At 43.6% G+C, this 22,217-nt stretch overlaps 1 protein-coding gene across 2 annotated transcripts in view; it reads right to left on the bottom strand.

The window, feature by feature from the left end:
* Positions 1 to 22,217, bottom strand: part of LOC126036146 (phospholipid-transporting ATPase FetA-like) — a 75,843-nt gene that overhangs the window by 10,067 nt on the left and 43,559 nt on the right. For both annotated transcript variants that reach the window (XM_049795557.1, XM_049795558.1), the window contains exons 12-22: positions 18,198 to 18,394; positions 16,833 to 17,041; positions 14,650 to 14,693; positions 12,908 to 13,073; positions 11,936 to 12,124; positions 10,961 to 11,076; positions 9,391 to 9,555; positions 6,792 to 6,903; positions 5,604 to 5,709; positions 4,656 to 4,803; positions 1,261 to 1,444 (exon numbers count right to left, since the gene is read on the bottom strand). In XM_049795557.1, the coding sequence (XP_049651514.1) occupies positions 1,261 to 1,444; positions 4,656 to 4,803; positions 5,604 to 5,709; positions 6,792 to 6,903; positions 9,391 to 9,555; positions 10,961 to 11,076; positions 11,936 to 12,124; positions 12,908 to 13,073; positions 14,650 to 14,693; positions 16,833 to 17,041; positions 18,198 to 18,394 (1,636 nt within the window). The remainder of the gene's footprint in view (positions 1 to 1,260; positions 1,445 to 4,655; positions 4,804 to 5,603; positions 5,710 to 6,791; positions 6,904 to 9,390; positions 9,556 to 10,960; positions 11,077 to 11,935; positions 12,125 to 12,907; positions 13,074 to 14,649; positions 14,694 to 16,832; positions 17,042 to 18,197; positions 18,395 to 22,217) is intronic.

Here is a 22,217-nt window from a genome sequence, read left to right on the forward strand (position 1 = left end):
TTTGAATGAAATTACCCTCAGTCACAATTCATGTTTTCTTTCTGAACATTTTCCAACAGTATAAATGCTGTTGTTCATAACAGCTGCTGTTATGAAAAAAACACTTTAATTTATATTGACATGGGACTTACATTTACATGCATGCATGTCCTTCCAGCAGCCTTAAAACATCACTCCAGACAAGCAAAATCTTCAAACCCCTTACAGATTTCTCAGACACAGTGCTACAAGGCAGACTGTAGCCTTTTTACGTTTCCCGGGCTTTATTAGTTCAATCAAATAATTACATAGAAGATTCACGTCTTTTTTTAATAGTAACTTGGGTTTATTAAACATGGACATAAGTTTAATGTGACAGCTAATTATGCAGCTTTAACTAATGAGAACAATCTTGATGGCTGGAGGTTTGTTAGATTCAGAGGTTTCCATGGAACAGTGAATTGATAAAATCCCACAGTCCCAACCCTCTCATGGGGGGAGTGGGTTAGTTTCTAATTATCATGTACACTTCAACTTTTCTTTACTGACTGCCTGACTTATCTCCCTTGAAGCTCCCAGTTAGCCTTTTCTTTCTTAATTGAAAGGCTCCAGTTAATAAATTCTTGCAAATTAACACAAGGAAGATTAGCAATAGGCCCTTCTGAATAATCTTAATTTAATTATACCTAGTTAGTGGATATTTTTCATAAATTCACTGAGGCAATGCAGCAACAAATGATGCTCAAGGACAAAGGGGTCTAAAAGCCCGTGAATTATAACTCTAGGGAGGTAATTGACAAATGGCCTTACCACATGGAAACGCTAAAAAAAATCATGTAACATTATACAGACTATTTACAGGCATGAAGATTTTCTTTCCGCATTGCAGACAGGCTCTCTCTGAAACAAACTTGTTTGTTCTTTGTATGCCCTTGTGATGGTGACCACACTGACGCACAGGGGGACATGTCACAGCCCCGGTGGGCTGTTGTCTATTCTAAGGCAGAAACAGTAAGTGCAGCCTCAGCTTCCTGCGATCCTGGTGTTGGGAGCACAGCAAAGGGCCCTCCTGAGTGTCCTGGAAAGCTGGAGACACGAGTAGACTACAGTGACAGTGCTCTGTAGAAACCTGCCAAAACTTGGGACGCAGCCACTTGGTGCCACAAAGCGGGTGGTACAGAAGGCACTCGGATACGTGTTCCTGCTGCTAGGCCGCCTCGGATAGCAAATACGTCAGCGAGCCAGTTTGCTAGAGCATGCGGGCTGTCAGCCATCACTCACTCTTGATCATGCTGACGTCGTTGGCGCCGTCTCCGATCGCCAGCGTCACAGCCTTCTTGTACTTCTTCACCAGCTCCACCACCTGGGCCTTCTGCAGCGGAGTCACCCGGCAGCAGATCACCACTTTGCACATGCAGGCGGTTCTCACCAGCTCCAGCTCCAGATTCCCTTCCAGCGCGTAAGCCTGAAAAGAAGGAGCAAAGGAGGTGTTCGCCTAGCAGCAGCTCATGGCCTGACAGAGAGGACGTGGTGGGAAGGGAATGAGAACTGAGCTAGCTCTTCCATTCGGCAGAAGGAAGGTATGAGATACCCCAAGTGAATCCACCCGTTCGGTCGCGGGAGCATCCATGCTGCACACCATCATGCACACCATCATGTACACGTGTACATCTACGAGCTGGCACCTTGGATGCAGCACAGCTGGATTTGCACAACAGCTGCTCTGGCTGGTGTAACCCGACAGTGCGGCAGAAATGTCAAACAACAGGAGCGCTAAATTAATGAAGCTGCTGCTGGGCCTGAGACAACCTTGCGTATCTCCATGTGAGAGAGTCTCTGCTCATCCCTCTTGGTTTATTTTTTAAGCTCTGGGAGATCTGTGGTATAAATAGAAGCAATTTCAATTTGGAAGTACTTAATTAAAAAAACAATATGGAAAAAGCTGAGCTCAGGTGGGCATGACAAAGTAAAACACAAAGACAGGGAGAAGACAACTTTGCTCTGAGTGCTGACCTTTTAAATCAGTCAGCTGTGTTATTTCTGTTGAGGAAACACAGAGATAATTGGATGTCTGGTCACCCCTCCAGCTCTGTGTGAGGAGGAGGGAGCAATGTTAGCTTTTCATATTTCTTTCCAATCATGCTTTTTGGCTCTGTTCTTTGGTGTCTCTTCTCCGTAGACATGCATGGAAGGAATCTACAGGGCTGTCTCCTTCTCAGAGCCATTACAGCCAGCCCACTGCGTAAGGCAGACAATCCTTAGCCCAGATAGCCTTTCTTCTTGAAAGAGAGTGCTGTGAGTCATCAGCACCCCCGCTTCCCTCCTGTCAGTGGCAGGCAGGCTTGCTCAACAAGAGACCTTTTCATGGTTTGGCTTTCATACTGGCCTGTCAGTGCAGTTAGAGACGGCTTTTGCCACAACACCTTCGCTGCACAGCCCTAGCAAAATGTTATCACATAGTATATTAATGGTACTGCACACAAATCAACTAGTATGATGATGCCATTACGGATGGTGATGTGCTTCTGTTCACTCACTTTGTTTAAGCAAGACCAGATGTGTACGTAGCCCCAGTGCTGCCATCCCACCCATCTGCACACAGGGATGCAGCACTGAAGAGATGCTGTGTTTGAGTGGGACAGTATCAGCACTATTACTATTGTTTAAGCTCTACGTCCACAGAAATAAATAAATAACATATAGTTTTGTCCACACTGTCCTTATGGTCCACATCCAGGAGGAAGCCATGGTCTTGGCAGGACTGGCTGTGTCCACTCTGCTGCAGGCTCTGTGAGCTGGCTGCTCCCACACAGCACAGATTTGAATTTCTTTGTGTGGGACATATCTCCTTGCCACGGTGTGGGTGAGTTTGTGGTTTTCCAGGAATAAAAAGAAAGCTTTGTCACCGCTGCCAGTGGTGCTTTCATAGCACAGCACTTGGGGTCTGTGCTGCAGAATGAAGGGATGGAGTAGGAACAGGCAGGGGCTTGCGGCCAACTGCAATGTCAGAGGATTTGCCCATGCACATGCACGGAACTTGATAGAGCTCGTCTGTTTTGCAGTGGGGATCTAAAGGGGATCATGGCCCTGGAGTTAAAGAGGGAACAAGTGTAAAAGAGGAAGAGGTGGCACCTGAAAATGTAGACACCGCCTGAAAGTGTCCCTTCTAGTCCAGGGTCTGGTATACATGGCACACAAGCAAAAAATGGAGCAAGATGAGATTTTTTTTTTTTATAGTAATTTGCCAGGCTGGTATAGATCTGTGATTTAAATTTGCTGGACTACCATCAAGAGAGGTAGCAACCACAGGGTACAGAAGTATCTTGTCTCTGAAAGGCAGTGCCTCCTGACTCTCCATGTCTACCTATCTGCTTCCCCTGCAGTCTGGGAAAGCAAAATACAATAGACAAATAAACCTGATCTAGATTAAGCCTTCCTCCCAGACAGGTTGAAATGTATCTATCTAAATTGTGTGTCTCTCTAACCTGTTCTAAAAAATTTCCAAGGATGGAAAATCTATTCCAGTGCTTCACTGTTCTCACCAGGAAGATATTTCACCCCAAACTCTCTTATCTCAGTTTAATTCCATTAGTTTTTTTACCTGTTGTTATTTGAAAAGTATTACCAAGACTGATAGGTATTCTCCAGGCTCAGAAATCCTAACTCCCTCAGTTTTCCCATGTGCTTTCCACATCATGCATGACTACTCTTACAGTTTTCTTTGTACTCTTTCTAGTTGGTCTACATTTTCTCAAAGAAAATGGCCCAAATAAGTGGAATTATTTCAGCTTAGACTTTACTGATGCTGAATGAAAGAGGAGGCTTTCTTCACAAGGCTTACAGATGATGCTCTTACATACATTTCTCTGATTTTGTATGTGTGCCGTTGATTATGTAAAAGTGGAGAACAATGCATTTGTTCTTACTGAATTGCATTCTCCATTTTTCCAAAGTATTTCTCCAATTAGTTAAAATTGTTTTCAAATCTAATCTTGAACTCCATCATGCCTGCAGTTTCTCCCAGCCTGGTGTTACCTGCTCTCTTTTTAAGCAGTTAATGCAAACACGGAATATCAAATAGATGTGGGATAGCCCCCTGCAGATGCCACTTAACTGTTGTTTTAGATCAACAGTGAGCCCTTAAGAGCCATAATTTCCAAGCAATCTTGCATATGTTACTTAACAATTTCATCTAGACCATATTACTTCAGTTTGCTTGGAAGAACATCATGGGAGAGAGCATCAAGCAATTTATTAGTTAAGTTATAAGATATATATCCTATCTGTTAAATGTATTCATTATCAGATACATTTAGTAGAATATGTTCCTGGCATATCTGAAACGCACCTCTGATGTTTTCTTGTCTCCTTGCTGCATCTATAAACTGTGTGATTATTTTCCTAGTATCTTTCTGGAAATGAAAATTTATGCTGCTACTCTGCCCCTCTTGTTCACGTAACATCGGTCCAACTCTTCCCTGTTCCAGTTTTCTGAAACCTTGCCCATCACCTTTCATGTTTCAGATAACCACTGAACCTAATCTTCAATTAGCAAAAAAAGGAATCCATTCCTCTAGAGCTAAATTTTTAAATCATTTTCAGACTTTTAGTATGTCTCTCACATCAACATGACTGACATGACTAACAGCCCTAACATGACTCTGAACCTTCCTTACCAGGCTGTGGCCAGTGATAACCAGACCATACACCCCATTTGCTTGTTCATCAGGTATAAGTTTTGGCTTTTTTGAAGATTTTTCAAACTGAATGTTGATTTCATCACTGTCCAGAAAGGAGTCTGGCTTCATCTTTTTCCTTGCATTCCTAAAAAAAAATCCAGAATAATAATGAAAAGTTTGTAAAGATACATATGTTTCATTAAATCAACTCTATGAAAATAAAAAATTGATGCTTCCCTTTGATAGTTTAGTTCAATTTTCCCTGTATCCCTACAACAACATGCATAGTTTAGCTGCTGCTGTTTGTGCAGATGATCCACATGCTTCTGAAACTCTTAACAGGTGTGTGCTAAACTTGTGCTTATTTAAAGTCAAACAAACCATCTGAATGTCGTGAAGGACAGTATCCCAAAGGGTATCCCAATCTTCTGTGCATATTGTCTGGCAACTGCCTATTTCAAGAGAAAAGGATTGAAAATCTTTCACATTTCCCACCTATACCTAAAAATTTGTGTCTACTGACAAGGCTAGGGAGGAAGGTAGATTTCCAGATAATGGTAGAGAAGGACTGGTAATCCAGACAAATGACCGCAATGTGGATGAAGGGCAATAGCAGTACAGCAACAGCATAGCTCCAGCCTGGAGCCAAAGGCTTTGTTGCTCCAGATCACTTGTCAAATGTCAGCTGATACTGCCTGCCTGACTCTGCTTTCTTATACATTTATATAGATTTGACCTCTTGGATCAAGAAGCTTCAGAGTTTATCCTCAGAGGAGATTTCTACATTGTGTTTAGCTGCTGGATCTTCCAGGGAGCCAGCTAGCCCTTATCTAAGGTACCTGAATGAACTGCACCAAGCAAAGCCCACAGGCAAAAAAGGCAGAATAATACAAAATACAAGTAGTCTCAGCGCACAACAATGAAGCTGTATATTTCAGCCATTACCTCAGTTCATTAAGTACGTCATCGGGTGTGCTGCCTTCAATAACGAAAACATCTTCCATGTCATCATTCAGCAAGTTGCAGGAGTAACCAATATTCATTGCCGTCTCTGGGAAAGATAAACCAGGAAGATGATCCATTTTAGCAGCCTCAAACTCACCCACCATCTCTGTGGCCTTCTTACACGCATGACAAAAGCTCTCTTTCTCACTCAAAATCACTCTGAGCCTTTCAGAGTCGAAAGTTTAAGAGAGCCAGGAGAGTCACATTAATGGATGTAGCAGCAAATCTCCCTCCCCTAACAGAGCTTCACAAGGCCACAGAAAAAAATAACTCTATCAAAATGAAAAAGCTTAAAACACCCTTTGGCCAACATACTTGGAGCAACAAAAAACATGTCACATTGATTCAAAAAATTTTTTTCAGGATTTTTAACTTTCCCTCCCCCTACTCCCAGAAAAGCCCCAAACCATAGTGCTGAAGAATATCAAGACATTTTCTTCAGAAAATTCTAAAAAACAAAGTATTGTGGTATTTCATAAGCAAAACTATTACATTTGGAACATAACAAAATGAAATGCTTCATTTTTCTCAAAAATTCTCTGCTCATTTCTTGGATGAAATTATTTGCAAACACTTTTGGCCTCCCTGAAACACCATTGTTTCAGTGAAGTTACTATTTCTCCAAAAGAATTCACTGGAGACTATTTACCATTCTTTCCAACTTAACGCTTTCTCCAAAAGCCTGTGTTTCCTCCATTTCTATTCTGGATCATTAATGCCAGGGCCAAACTGAAACAGACCCAACAACCGCTTTAGCGTTAAAGTTCCTGGAAAGCAAGACAAGATTTTTTCCACCTTCTTCACCAGGACAGTCGACCAGACTAAAGTGACACCTTTTCACAGCATATGACAGGGACTATGGGATGCTCATTGTCACCTCTCCAACACAAAGGATGCTGCCCTCACACTGCCTCCATCCTCAGGACAGGAATTAAGAACAGGCACTAGCTATAGTTATGTGGTCTAACTCCAGATAACTGGAGTTTTGCCTTGCTGGCAGTGAAGAAAAGCCCTGTAAGTTTGTCTTCTGTGCAGTTTTCAAAGGAGAAAGAATGAGAACATGGGTCTTAGCAGAACCATCCCACCGGTGGGAGAGAACAGAAACATCCAACCCTGCAGCCCCTTTACCTTGCTTGTCTCCAGTGAGAACCCATATCTTAATGTTGGCTTTGGCAAGAGTCTCAATTGTCTGTGGGACTCCGTCTTGCAACTTGTCCTCAATCGCTGTGGCACCTAGCAGCTTAACAGAAAATGGCAGGGAATTGGTAAGTCTTCCCATTGCTAGCAAAGGATAAAGCATTAGACCTCCAGGTAATTACTCAAGCAAAACCAAATGAAATCCAGGATTAAGGTTGTACTGATTTTCATTATTCCTCAGCAAATCTATTGTGCAGAGTAGAGCCCCGATCCAGCAAATGTTCTAGTCTCTCATCCCCCAGGTTCACATGGATCACGAACATGCATGAAATTATTTGGCAACGTGTTTTCAGACCTATAGGTCTGTGTTCGTCCACGTGTTCCCTTCACAGCAGAAAGAGCTTTAACTGAGGGACAAAGACAGCTGTGGATCCATGTCCCCAAACCTCAATATGCATCCTCTCATGTGGAGCTTGCTCCCAGCTATATTGTACAGCAGTTGTCCTATGGCTGCTAAACACCTTCTCCAGCCCCTAACAGACCTGTCCCCACCCCTCCTCCACACTGTCACACAACTAAACAACCACAGATGGCTCAGGACACAAACCTTCATTATTTTAAAGTTACTGCTTTTTCTGCATTTTGGAGATACTTGGTGGCTTTAACCTATCGTCAAAGGGAGATGAAGGTTTCACTGCTACCTCAGGTTTAGACAGCATCTGCTACCACCTACCTCCTGCTGTTGGGAGACTAAATTCAGAGGTTGGCTTTAAGCCCAAGATCCCTTTTGGCTTCCTGGGATGTTCATCATTCATCAGCTTTGAGTGTTATCAATGTAGACAACAGCTCTAACGGAATTTCTCTGTAGGGTCCTCAGAAGTGCACAATCCACATTTTACGGCAGTAGTCCCTGGTCCAGCTAGCGAGACCGTGAATGCTTGTAGCATACAAAGCCACCTCCTGGGAGCACCTGCTCATCCTTGGCAGCCTGAGTCTGAGCTGGAAGCCTTAAGATGGACACTGATGTCAAATGTGCCCAGGAAGAGAGAACAAGGGCTTGCATTCCCCACAGCCGTTGTCCTTCTGGAGCTGCAGAAAGGCACAATAGTACTGTTGACAGGCCTTTGCCTGTCTGCCCGTGACCTGGTGTAAGAGCAGCTGGAGGGACAGTCGTGATGCCTTCCTGACTGTGGATCTTCCCTAGTTTTTATGTCAATCAGTGATAGCTAGTATTTTTACTACTACTCTCTTAATCTAACCGTGTTCCAACCCCTTGTGTCCTTATACCCTTACCCCCCCCCCCCCCCCCCCCCCCCGCCCCGAGGGGCCCTAGCAGGAGCCTGCCACACACAGGGACTTCTGCTCTTGCCTATCAACCAGACTATGGTACTTGGCAGTCCTCTACATGTCCACAGGACCCATCTACTTCCTTGATGATTCTGGCTCTCACACTCATTCCCAGTCAAAAGTCAGGCTTTCCTACACCCACCCACCCTCTGTCCTTCCCACAGCACCTTTGAGAAGTAAAGTCACTCCTCCAGAGAAGGGTCTGGTGTAAACAGTGTTTTTTTCTGAGCCACACTTCTTCCTGCAATGAGCCCATGACCTTTTCTCTACTCAGGCCATGAGCTTCATAACCCTTTATTGCAAAGCACCCGGCCCCTTAACCTCCTAAAGCTCCATGACTTTCCTGCTTTGAACACAGCCCACAGAGCATTTGCACATTTGTATTCTCTGGACTGGAGGATCAGCATCTTCCACTACTCTGTTGAGACCCAGAAGGGCAGTAGGCTCTGCCCCATGGACTATGCAACTTCCAGAGGTCAGCATCTCCTTGGCTTACACTTGCTTCTTCCCAGGCCCTGCTGGCATCCTGAGCGTACAGCTGATGGAAGGAGCAACCATGCAGCTCCGAGGATTTCTGAGATTTCAGGAAAGCACCGCTGCCAGTGCAAAAGCTGAATTGCTTCCCCTCAGATCCCACACATCCTTTTCATTCATTATTTACGGCTCTAAAACACAGGCAGACCCCCCTCCTGGGCATTCAGAAAGCTGTAACAACACTCAGGGAGAGAAGAATGACTTGAAGATCACAGTTTAGCCCTATTTCAAATTGACAGAAACATGTTCATGGACATCATCTCCCCATCCTGCTCAGGGCTGCAAGAACAAAGACAACACTCTGAAATGGAGGGGCACTGGGGATTATTCACTGCCTGCCATTTCAAAGACAGGAAAATAAATAGATCAGCCATTTGCACATACAAAGGATAGCTATGAAATATTTGTGTCCATGTCATCTCCCTCAGGCTCTGGTATGTCACTTCATCACGAGAAATCTACTCTGACACCCACGTGAGTTAAAATAAAACCATTCCCTTGCACTGGTGGCTGACACCGCAGTTACGGGCTCCTGACAGAGGTGCCAGTGAAAACCCAGGACTGCCATATACTTAACCACTCCTGTCACACAACCCACTGAGCTGTTTGCAGAGCAATGTTTACTGCACCCATACTGAGCTGTTTATTGACAAACCACCATCCTCACTGCCTCCCCCAGAGCTTGGCCCAGATTCCCTGAAACACCAACCACTAGGTCTTTTTCAATCTCTTCATATAACTCCGACAATCTATCTTCCCGTCCTTCCAAGGCAGTGCTTGCTTCATGGTGACGCCTGATCCAGTCCTGAAAGTAGTCTTCATCCAAGTTTTTATAGGCCACCACAAGTGTCCTCAGACCTTCACCAGCAAACTCCTGCAAGACAGTGGTGAGGCAGAATAGGTCACAGAAGAATGGTCTGCTCACCTGGGCTTACAAAGGACCCTCGGAAAGCAAACAGCTATCTGTAAAAGCTTTTTGCCTAAAGTATGCAGAGGAAAGGTGAAAAAAATCGCACTTTAGACAACAGATATTGGGGTACTTTTTAAAAACTAGTTTCAGACCACTTTATCATTGCCATTCATGGTCATTACAAAGAACAAAATCAGAAGGGCTTTCCTATTTTCTGGCTCTAAATCTTTACATTAGCCAGGCAGCTGTTTCCTAGGCTCATAGTTCTCAAAAAAAGATTCAGAATAGTGAGACCTAAATAAGCACGGAACACAGCCTTGACTTTTGGACCTGGGCTCAATATTTTGAGGGTACAAATGCTGGCTGAAATGCTCAGCATGAGCACAGTCAGTCATGACATCTCAGCCAGTCCTTGTAACTGTGCTTTCTGTAGATGTATGACTGACAGTATGAATATCAGTGTTTGGTGGAATAACAGAGATCTATTTGTAAAGACTGAAGTGTTCCCTCAGGCTTGAAGTAAAGGTGCATCAGGAGCAGGCCACAACCACTGCTCTGCTCTGCCTTCTCCTTTGCCAGCAACTTTCTCTAGCTCCCCCCAGCAGTGAGCAGAGATGTTTTTGCTATTGCACAACTCCTCTGGCAAAACTTGCTGTTGTCCTGTCCTCTGTACCATACCAACAGGACCTGGCATCACAAGGGGGAGTAAATATTAGCCAAAACATCCCCTTATGTGAGTAAGCACCTCCCAGTGCGCACCATCAACAATATAAAAGTCCACAAGTTTGAGTGATGCGTTTTCCTTGCCGCCCAGTCCATATGCCACTATATGATCTGGAAGAGGTCCCTGCTGACTGAGACCTCTCGGATCGCAATCACTGCAGATCTTAATTGTATTCAAGAAGTTAAGCAGCTCTGTGGCCCTTTACTGATCACCTGTGTTATTCCAATCCAAGGCATGCTTGAATGCATTGGGTGTATGCATTGTAGAGTAACGGCAGACTTGGATAGAATTTAGTTGCCAAAACACAGATGTATTGTGTCATTTCAGGTGTTTCACCTACACTGCCTGGCTTCCAGTCCTACTCCAGAGAAACACATGTCTTCTGAATGTCCTGCATTGTATTTGCCATCCATGCCCAGATGTCCTGGAGCAGTTTAAATGGCACCTGGTGCCCATGCATAAGCAACTGATTTGAGACCTAAGGCTTTATAAATTAATTTCCCTCTCCATTCCACAATTAAAAAAAATTGGTGCTTAGGTGCTGTTTCTGATATATGTTTTTAGTCTTAACACAGAATACGTTTCTATACCCGGAGAAAAGGAAACCATCAAATGCAGAGATGTTGTGCAGAAGGAAGCACTTACATTCAGGTGTTCTGTGGTCTCCTCTTTCAGAGAGTCACAGGATGAATGAAGCAGTTCATAAAGAATGGTGTCAGCCCCCTTGCAGTACAAAGTCAAGTCACCTTCTGGACTCCGCACTGCAAGGAAGAGGAAAAGAAATGCTACAAATCCCAGATTGGTGCACTTGTGATTCACAGCACTTCCATCAAAACAAAGGTTTTTAGAGGTGTCTGAACTCCACTGAGTTTTGGCAAACTCCCAGGAATCAAGACAAACTTTGCTTAGAAAAGTAGATAATGCAACTACCCTCCACCTTTGCAGTTGCAGTACAGGCAACTGTACCCAGATTGCATTGGTCTGAGCAGGTGCTCTGTTGAACTGTGTGGTTCCTACAGGCAGCACTTCAGGCAGGACATGTGCATTCAAAAGTCAAGAATGATTTGTTCTTAGGGAACTGGTCCTGTTGCTCTTATTGCTCCTACCAAGTAAAGGTACTACCATTCTCTTGCTACAGTTATGATATTCCAATTCCTGAAATATCTGGCAATGTTGGAGCGCTAATAAAGGCTACAGGAGGTTTCTTGAATCATTTCTCCATTTTCCTTTTGGGAAAGTGGGCTTCTCTGCTTGTCCTTGATTTCTTCTTTCCCACTTTCTCAGAATTCACTGATAATTTTCAAGCTGATTACAAGGAAGGTCTTTCCTGCATTGTCATGATGGAAGTAAGATATGTAAAAAGCTTAACGTTTTCAGGAGGTTGCTGCATTATTGTTGTCCCTATGTTAAAATGTTCTCTCACCTGCCTAAGTTAAGTTTTTATCTAGCACTGTTGCTGTGTAATAGAAAAGTCAAGACAGCCCATCTCAAGCGCTCAGAAGTAAATGTTACTCAGAAAGCATTGCAAAGGAGGTCTCCTAGGAAAAGGCATTACAGCAGAAGGGTCAATTTGAGAGCCTAAAAAGTCTGGAAAGAAAGAAGGGAGCAAGGGGAACATACCAATAACAGACATTCGCTTGCGAACATTGTTGAAATCAAGAATAGCCAGGAGTTTGTAGATTTTTGTTTCTCCCATTTCCACAACGGTGATGGTCTCCGGTGTGCGAGCCCGGAACACAAATCCAAAGTTTCTGGCAGCAGTGACAAGGGCTCCCTCGTCAGGAGATTGGGCCTGATACACCAAGTTACCTGACATACAAGAAAGAAAAAGTAATGTGGTTTCTGCCACATGAGGCTAAACATGAGGCTAAACAAACACAAAATCAAAGACATTATATAGCAGATAATCCTTCGCTTTTCTGTCTATCCCCAGAGATGCAGCACTAAAAAGCACCTTATGTCCACATGTCTCCATCAAGTCTCATCAACCCATCCTCTAGGCCAGTGCAGGAGGCCTCCTAGACTATTTTGGGGTCTTTTATCACTCTTTGGAGTCCAACAGATCTCACTGAGAGGACAACTTCTTGGATTTAACCCTTTCTAGTTACATCTGCACGTATTTTTCTCATCAGTATTGTCACCTTATGTGTGCCAACTAATGGTTCTAGCCTTTAAAGCACAGTCACCATGTCTGGGATTTGAGGAGACTGACCCAATACCTGTGGGAACACTGAGTCTCTAGTGGATAGGTGCTCTATGCTTTTTGCTTTATGGGACTTGGTGCAGAGCAGAGAAAGAGTGGGGCAAGCCATCTGCCACCTCAGGGAAGCTGTGGCACCTGCAATTTCCGCACTCCAGAGATGTGGTGTTCGCCGTAGCGTCAGCTCCACCACAGGAACACACAGGGAGTGGAGGCCCTGGTCCTTTCTCTTCCCGTGTGGCATCTCCAAAGACATTGATTTATGTGTAGCCATATACTACAGAAAATCACCAGGGAGCCAAAAGGACCAAAAACAGCTTCTGTGGAGAGAAGACATACTGTGGTGTGGGGTGAACATAACCACTCAGTCTGGTGCTTTCAACAGTCCTCACCTTCCTTCTTCTCTTCTGGCATCACTGTGTGGCAAAGTGAGAGCAGCCGGAAGAACCTGTGTGTTGGGACATCACGCAGCTTCACAGCTTCAACCAGGCTATGGTCATAGAAGGCAAACTTCGGATCAGCTAACTGGTTGTATGAGAAATCAACCTTCTCTGTGTTCTGCAAAAATAAGGCTTGGTGTTATCTGTGGAGCTCTCATATGCCTGTACACCAGTGCTTGCCCATCACAACCCCTCCCTCTTCCTCACATTTATAAAGGGTCCTCTCCTGCAGGGCTGTTCATGACAGAGATTGGTGAGTCTAAGTAAGAGGGACGTCATGAAAGCTACTGAATCACAGGAGAGGACAAGCACTTGAAGTGCCTTTCAGAGCAGCACTCGGGCTGAGAACCTGATTAGCTAAAGCTGTGTCTCTGTATGACAGCAAGTGCTCCTACAGGATCACTGCCAAAGGATTTCTATAGCGAAGAAATGCCTGTCTTCAACACATGCCTGCTTGGAGGCGTCATGCTCCTGATGTCAATGGCTGCCTGTGATAGGGGAATGTGGGAGCCCAATTCAAAAGGCTGTGTTCTCCACCCTGTTCTCCCAAAGCAAGAAAAAATCCTGATATGGAAAAAAGATGACAGACAAGTGATGTAAAGGTTCAACTCCACAGGCACTGACCGCTTTGTCTAAAAACAAGGAGCCCCAAGTGAAGGGGAACGTACTGGAGATATGGCCAGAAGTTCACAGCATGATGTGTCATGGAGGAATGCACTGCTGAGCCTGCCCGGCACGATTCCGACTCCCGTCCCATCCCTGATGAGCTCAGAGTTTCCAGGGTGGGAGTCATCCTTTTGACCTCTGCAAGCTGACATTTAGCACACACTACAAGAGCACAGACCCACCCCTCACACACACTCATCTGCGCAGCAAGGTCCAGGCACTGCAACACCATGGATGTGTGGGCAGCAGGACTCTGCTCTGGCGAGTATCATGGGCAGGAGGAGCTGCTGGGCAGCCAGTTGGCAGCAGACCAGCATGTCTCCCCAAGCAAGCCAGCCCTTTGCATTTTGTTGCCTGAGCTAAGGCAGTCTGGAGGGACTGCACTTGCCACAAACAGCCAATTTCAGTGGGTAATTTAAGTTTTAAATGGCCTGGAAATGAATCATTGGAATGAGGAGTGGGATTTTCATCATCATCTTGCCGTTTGTTACTTGGATTACTGCATGCAGTCTTCAGACATTTTAGAAATCCAAGACCCGTGGGTTTGTGCCAGCAATGAGAGGCTAGAGAGAAATGGAGAAGTCACCCATTTTCACACTTCCCAATGTCCAGATATTAGGGGAATTTGACAGTGACCTTGTTATTGATGTGAACTGAACTCACTGATTCCCCACCAAAGCTTTAATTAACTGCCAAGGATAATAAAATTCACCAATGTCCAAGTTTCCAACAATCATCAACAGCCAAGTATTCAAGAGGAGCTGTGCACGCACTAGAATGTGAAGCCGGGGAAACAGTGGGCACTCAGGCTAGCTGACCTGCAGTTTTAAACCAGGCTTACTGGAAGGGAATGCAACTCTGGCAATCTTCTGGCATCCACAAAAACACACCCCCCTGTTGTCAGGGTCAAGAGCATGAGCTCTTGCAAGGTCAAGAACATGAGCTATGCCTGGGTGGGTTGTGTGTACTAGCACTTAGGCAGGCAGGTTAACTGAAAGCACAGATCCTGATAGCACTTGAGCACTTACCTCATTTATTTCTATCCTTTGCCCAGACATATCATACACATCACCTGCAAGTAAGAAAGACTGAGGTTATAGTCACAAACTCCAGGTTAAGTACAGTCTCAGCTTCTCTACCACAAAAAATTGGTTAAAGTGTTTTGAAGCTAGTATCTAATTAAAAAGTTTCAGTAAGCATAAATATCTTGACATGGGCACTGGAGATTCATGATTCATATCAATCAGCTTCTATATTAATCCATGGCAAAATCCAGAGACTGACAGATGCTTGAAACAAAGCTGTTATCATAAAAATGACTGGCATGTGGGTAAGGTAGTCTTGGCTCATGCTGAACCCAGAAAGGACATAGTGCTAGGTAGGAAACGAAGGTGCTTTCAGGGGATACTTCTCTTGTACCTTCCCTTTGGAATGTGAGATAAAATCCAGCTACTGGATCGTATTGGATTTGCAACAGGCCCCAGACAACTACAGAGAAGGAGTTGTTAAAGCCCATTCTTCCCACCTCTAGGTAGCAAGGCTGCTTTATTCATTTTTGTTGAACTGATGAACTCGTCACAGAAGTGGAAGACATCTCATCTCCAGGAAACACCATTGAAACTTTTTTTGCCTGAATAGAATTTCCACTTGGAAGGTTTGGACTGTGGCCAGCCCAGGCAGATTCAACACTTGAAATAAGATTGAAATACGGTGAATTACATGAATGATAGATCCACGCCTGTACCAGCAACCTCAGCTGTAAACAAAGTCAATTGTAGGTAGTGGTATTCCCTCACAAAAGCCCTGAGGGTGTAGAAGAAACTCAGAAGTCATCTCTCCTGACAACTGCACATCAGTTGATCCCCTGGGACCTGCAACCCCCAGCTTTTGGACATCTCCTTCTCAATTGGAAGCTTAAACCTCTGGATTACGTTCCCTGTCAGCAAAACTATTTCATCCTTTCTGGCAAATCCAAAGAAGTACATTCCTAGGAAGAAGCTAAGCATTTAGAAAACTATAGGCAACAGACTGTCCACCTTCTTCCCACATATTTCGCATTCTTTTCTTGAACCCACACCCTATATCTGTGTTAGTGGTGACATCCAGTTTGGAAAAATCAACTAAGGACACATGAATGAACAGACTGAGTACTTTTTAAACTGTTTAGCAGCACTAACATTGGCTAGCATTGTAGCGCTGTTTGAGATATGGTGGTCTCCAAATGTACACCAAACAAGATTTATAGGAAGAAATAACTTCTTTTATTAGGCCAGCTGATAGCATTGAGAAAAAAAGACAAGCTTTTTGGCACACTAGTCCATCAGCTGGTCTGACATAGGCAAAACAATCATCGACCTACAAATAAGTGGTGACTAATTTCTCTGGGGTAATCTAATGATGTTAATCAATTAGTCAGTTTGTGAATTGTTAGTACCTCTTGAGCAGTATGAAGAAAACTGCCTGGGGCGATACAATGTATGAGCCTTTTAAGTCAATGGCTGTTAGGATCTATCAGAGCTAACAACTTTTGTTTCCCATTTTTTCCAACTCCCTACAAACTTTTCTGGTAGGTGAAGTAAGTCAGGGCTAAAGACAAATGACCAGACCATTGACTAGGTGCCAACTGAAGGTTCAGCTACCTGACCAGGATGTGGAAAACTGCTGCTCATGACATGAGAAATTGCTGAATGTGAGAGATAACAGTGTGAGAAGCTGACAAAATTTGCAGATAACCCCATGAGGGATGGCTCTTAACCACAAGTGGTTAAGAGGGAGTTAGTTATGTGAGTTATGTGTTAAGTCTTGCAGGGCTGGCAATACCTGCGTGACCATGTCAATAATACCATAAAAGGCTGAGATTACCTAGGTAGTGATATCAGAAAAAAACCCCAAATTTCAGTACAGATGTAGGAACACAGGGACCAATGAGGAAAAAGTAATAAGGTGCAGGTTCTTTAGCTGAGATGATACTGGGGCAGAAAAATGGAAGTAAAAGGGTGGCAAAAAGGGGAAACAAGGGACAGGAAAAAGATATAAAGATATGCAAATGATGTAATCAGGGCTGTCCAGGCATCCCTGACGGGCAGCCCTGTGCTTCATCACTGCAGCTTCTTACAAGACACTGTCTTTTGGATATCACATTTATTGTCTCTGGACCAAGAGGCATACAATGGAATAAAACTCAGAGAGTAAGACAAATAAGATAACATACCGTAGGATTTGCCATTGATGGAGCACTTGTTGAAACACATGATGTTCTGAGTGAGAGTTCCTGTTTTGTCTGAGAAGATGTATTTGATCTGCCCCAGCTCTTCATTGAGCGTAGTGGTACGGGCCTGAGCCGGCGTGTCATTCAGCGGATAATACATTTTACGGTCCCAGTCAATGTAGAAACTGTTACCCAAGCGTATAATCTCTACACTGGTGAAACAGAAGAAGGAGGTGATGGAATATTCATTAGTGTAAGGGACAAGATCTTTATCTTCAGCACCACCATTAGCAATTGCAATTAGAAGGCAACTTTGAAGGTAATGACAGGGTGTACTCATCAGGTTGTCCTTAAATGGCCTGTAGCAAGCAGTGCTGAAGCAGGTCCCACTGAAACAATCTGTTAGGCTTATAGTATATTCCTTTATTTTATTTATAAAACAACCTCTTATAAATGTATTTGAAAAGTTTTTTCAGACTGAAAAGCAAGGCAAGAGCAGTGGGTTTCACTTGGTGCAGTTTTGGGAGTGATGCTCAGGTGGGGACAGTTTCCAGCAGGGCTCTGGGCTGGGCTGAGCCCCGTGCCAGAGGATGAGTGCAGCCACGGCTCAAACAACCCACAGCTCCACAACAAGCAAGTCATTGTGTAACTCAATACAACTAAGGAGCCGTATCAGTTTGCAGACAACATGAATTTCCGCTTTGCTGCTGGTGTGACATACTAGACAGGAATGGGGTTAATTCCTCATATTTACCAACATGAGAGAGAGTCTCAGTAGCAAAGCTGTTTGAAGGGTTAGGTGCAGTGATAAACTATACAGTCTACACCCCAGCCTCGAGGTTTTGAGAGTGTCACGGTTGCATTGCCTACTCTTTACCCCTGCTTACCTCTCTCCAATAACCAACATAGCACTAAGTTCTCTGGGAGGTGGAGACATTCACTTTGCTCATATAGCACCAAGTACTGTGGATCCTCAACCTGACTGCACTTACTTACCTGGCAAACCACTCCTCACATGAGCCCTACAGCAACTTCAAAGAACATGCCATTCACTTTGTTTGATGGGCAGTGCAAGTGGGAGAGAGCAAGACGGTAATTGTAGCAGGCTTCCAGCCTTACTCCTATAGTATCCGACACCCGCACCTCCCCTTTAACTGCAAAATCATCCTCTCCCCTTCCAGGGCTCACTGCTGTCCCTGGTCCAAACCTCACCTCTAAAGGCAGCGGAAATAAGAAAAGCATCACTGTGGTTATGAGCGATTGTCCACAATGGAGTTGCGTTTATGTCTAGGGAAAATGCTGCTCCCAGCTAAGGCAAGAGCTAAAGCTCTCCTAAGATGAAACATGAAAGCAGGTTCGGGCACATACCTGACATAGAGCGAAATTGGCACCACCGTGTTTAGAATGATCACGTATGACCAGAACATGAGGAAGCCGGAGTAGGAGGCAGAGTTGACACCTTCTGCCCAGGGCAGATAGACCTGGAAGTAGTAGCCCTTATCATACTCCCAGATGCCATTGCCAATGGCTAGGATAAGACACATGAGTGCTAAAAATGCAAAGATCTGCAAAAAAACCCCAAAATATTGCATTTTAGAAACAAAGAATTTATTATGTACAGGTTAATCAGAAGACCCTAATGAGATTGGGTTGGACAGCCTGAATCACGTTAAAATGTTCCTAGGGATAAAGGAGGAAAACCAGCAAAGTTATGACACTTTTACATCAAGGACAAAATTACACAGTGCAGAGTCTGGCGATTTGGAATCACAAGACCTCAAACAGCTGGGGATTTAAGTCCCAAGCAGACACCTAAACCAGGGTATTCATGGGCAGCTGGCTGCAGAACATCAAACCTCATTAGAGGTGAGTTGAGCTACGGGTCCTCAAACATCTGGCTGCACACTTGGGAGTAGAAACTGCGTGGAGGACTTTACCTGGCTGTTTGCTGGGTGCATTATAGTTTTCCTCGCCATTTCTGAAAAACTACTAAATATAATTTTTAACACAGAAAATCCAGCACTGTGCAGGTTGGAATTCAGCACTGGGTATCATTCTGATGGTTAACGGAGAGTTAATCACTGACTCAGAACTAATGGCTGCCTTGGTACCTGCCATCACAATCTGATTACATTTCCTTTGAGCAAACAGAAGGCAACACTAACCAGTGATGTGTATCCTTGGACTTTAGAGAAGCCTATTTCCTGAAAGCCTAAAGCAACCAGGGGAAGAGCAACTGGGAAAGGAATTTCAAAGTGGGACACCTTAGTGAAAACTGGGACTTGCTCAGGAACACCATTTAATAGACACAAAACCATTACATAGGTCATAAAGCATTCCTGATTAAAAGAAGACAAGAACATAGCAGTACAACTATTTGGAAAATAATACAAAAAGAAGGGGAAGAAGGGAAGTTAACAGAAATTATTATAAACTGCAGCAAATTATAGAACTATGAGTATCTAATAGTCATATAAAATATCAAAAAAAGAAAAAGGTAAACTCATGAACAGGTGTGAGAAGAGCAGGCATGTTCAAGAGACAGCCCTCTAAGAATGAACGAAGAAGAAAGCAGAAGGAAGTTTCTATCCCGTATGACATAGCAGATGGAAAATACAGATTATGTTCTGTGACAAGGAATACTGCGTGGCTCTATCTGCTAATAATAACCATTTTCAATCCAGTGGGTCCAGGTAATTTAAAGATGAAAGCTTAGAGGGACTAACGAAGAAATTCTCTAAAAAGTAAGGTTAATTTTTAACAATGCTTTGAAAACTGGGAAGCACCACCACCCTGAAAATCTGCTAACGTAATTCCAATATTTGAAAGGTAGAAATGGTGATTGTGGGAAAGATAAACTGAAGTCAGCTTGACATCCTTCCTGGACAAATGATTAATAAAACCAGTTCTGTTGATACAGACTTCTTCAAACATTTGACTTAAAACAACCAACGTCCCAATAAAAATGTGAAAACACAGAAACAACAGGCTGCACAACAGAGCAAGTAAAAATAATCTTTTGCAAGTATAATCATTAGGGAGCAAATATCAGTAAGTTGGGCCATTATGTGTAAGGCCACCCAGTAACAATCATCACATGAAAACAGTAATCAACCTTTTTAAAAAACAATAATTGAGATACAAACATCGAAACATTGCTGATAGAGCTGATACTTGTATTGCTGAGGTACTCTAGGAGAGGAAGAAGGACATTTTTATGGAGTGATTTAAATCACTTGGTGAAAAATTCACATCTGACCAACTTGAGTTTTAATACCAAGAAGCTGCTGAAAGTGTACTGCAGTAAGTAAAGGTGCTGGACTGAGTTTCAGGGGACATATTTATTTCCCACATCAGTAGTAGCTTTCTGTTTAATTGTGGGAGGCCCAATAAATTACTCCACTTGTGAAATGGGGACCATTTTGCTTGCTGGTAAGGAATGTGGTGCAATGTTTTTAAGCTTCTGTGACCAGCAGTAAAAACAGACTTCAATTTGTGCTGTTGTAATCACAGGACTTAAGGATATATGAGAGGCATGACCCAGGGACAGGTAATGTTCCTTATGAAACCAGTAGACATAGATTGAGAAAATAGACAAGCCTGCCTGTTTTTATAGATATTTCTGTTGGTCAAGTGAAAGATACTACTTCTCTCTGCAGACCTTGACTGTTGTAAAAGAAATTAATTAGTTTTCCTCACAAGTTAAGAATAGTCGGTTTGTACAATATTACAATCCATGTAGGAAATTCAATGTGTGATTCAGCAACAGAAATGCCCATGGGGCAAGACAGCAGCTGGACTTACCCATGTCACATCAGCTCTTGTCTATAACTGCACTTGTTTTATGTACATTTTACTTTATGTGCATTTGGCATGTCAACTCTCTCGTCCCTAACAGCTCAACTTGTGTGCAATACTTGTGCTTACACAAAGTTCACTAACATGCTGTTCACTTCGACACAAATGCAAATGACTGAGATGTTAACAGTGGCCCCAGAGATTAATTTCTGTGTGGAGAAACAACTGTATGCAGGGTGTGGTAATCATAACCACAGCTCTGCAAGAGAAGGATGTGAAAAAACCCTGATCGTAGGCTTGTGGATGCTCATGGGGCTTCTTATCATGAACATTGTCCCTCTCTTGGTCTTGCCCATGCACTGGCTGCAAAAGATCCTCTGCAGGACTGAGTAGGATTTTTGTAAGGAGGAGGTGACTTTTGACAAACATTTCCTGTTAGACTGTGAATTCAAACTGTCTCGTTTTCTGTATTGGCACTTTGAGTTCTGCTCCGGGATTTGAAGCAGTAGCTTGTTTAAGAGATGAAGGTGACAGCCCTATTTCTCTGAAAAAAAGAGATAAAGGTGACAGCCCTATTTCTCTGAAAAAATGCTTCCCCAAACCTGTTAAAAAGCAAGTTTTGGAGGAAAAAGCATTTCTGGAGCTGGCGGGTGCGTCCCTGGTGGAGGAACATTCACTTCTCTCTCAGATTGCCGAGAAACACTCCCAAACATGAAAAAACAGTTATGGTTGCCATCTGGAAAGGTTGATTCCTGATTAACCCTTGTTGGGACAGACCAGGGCAACATTTAACCAGGAGTCCATTGGCAAACTCTGCTTAAACACTGCTTTGTGCCTGGAAGTTTTATGGGCAATTAAACATGAAATAGCTTTGCCAGTGTTAACATGGAACAAGTTTCATTACACTTAAAATGACCTATTTAGAGCAAGCTGTGGATGCTTTGTATTTCCAAACTCAAGAGCGCAATATACTGCCTCTTTTTATGACCGCGCTTTGTAACCTTCAACCACCCAGTGAGCTGGAAGGACCTGATGCCACATCCCTCTTGTGCACAAAGAGCCTGGTGCTTAGGGTAGGACAGAGCTTTACTTCGACACTAAAATGTTAGGTGCCTTAAAAATGTGTGAAGGAGAAAAACACACCCTTGTGTCCATCAGAGCCCAAGAACCCAGGCAGAGGCTGATACAATCAACCGCAACTTGCTCAGCTTTTTAAAATGGAGCCAGGAGGTAAATTCATCTTGTTTGCACTCATGAAAAGAGGCCAAACAGACTGAAACCACTGGGTGGGACCCTTGACTTTTGAAAGGAGATTTGGCAAACCTTAATCAAATGCTAAATTCCAAGCTACCTATTCAGTTTTAGTCTGCTCCGTTTCTGTGCCTGGTGGATCCCCCACAGCCCTACTGCACAGCCCATCCTCCTTTCCATCTAAAACATAGCAGAACACCTAAGAAAATGTGATTTTTTTTCAAATACTTGCAAATTTTTGAATGTAAGAGGCCCAAACCTTGCTTGATTTTGGTGTGCCCTTAAGTGCGAGGGAAGAAAACACTGAGGAAAACAAGTTGATGATGGTAATCAAGATTT

This window comes from Accipiter gentilis, chromosome Z (assembly GCF_929443795.1).
Source record: "Accipiter gentilis chromosome Z, bAccGen1.1, whole genome shotgun sequence".
NCBI classification, from domain to species: Eukaryota; Metazoa; Chordata; class Aves; order Accipitriformes; family Accipitridae; genus Astur; species Astur gentilis.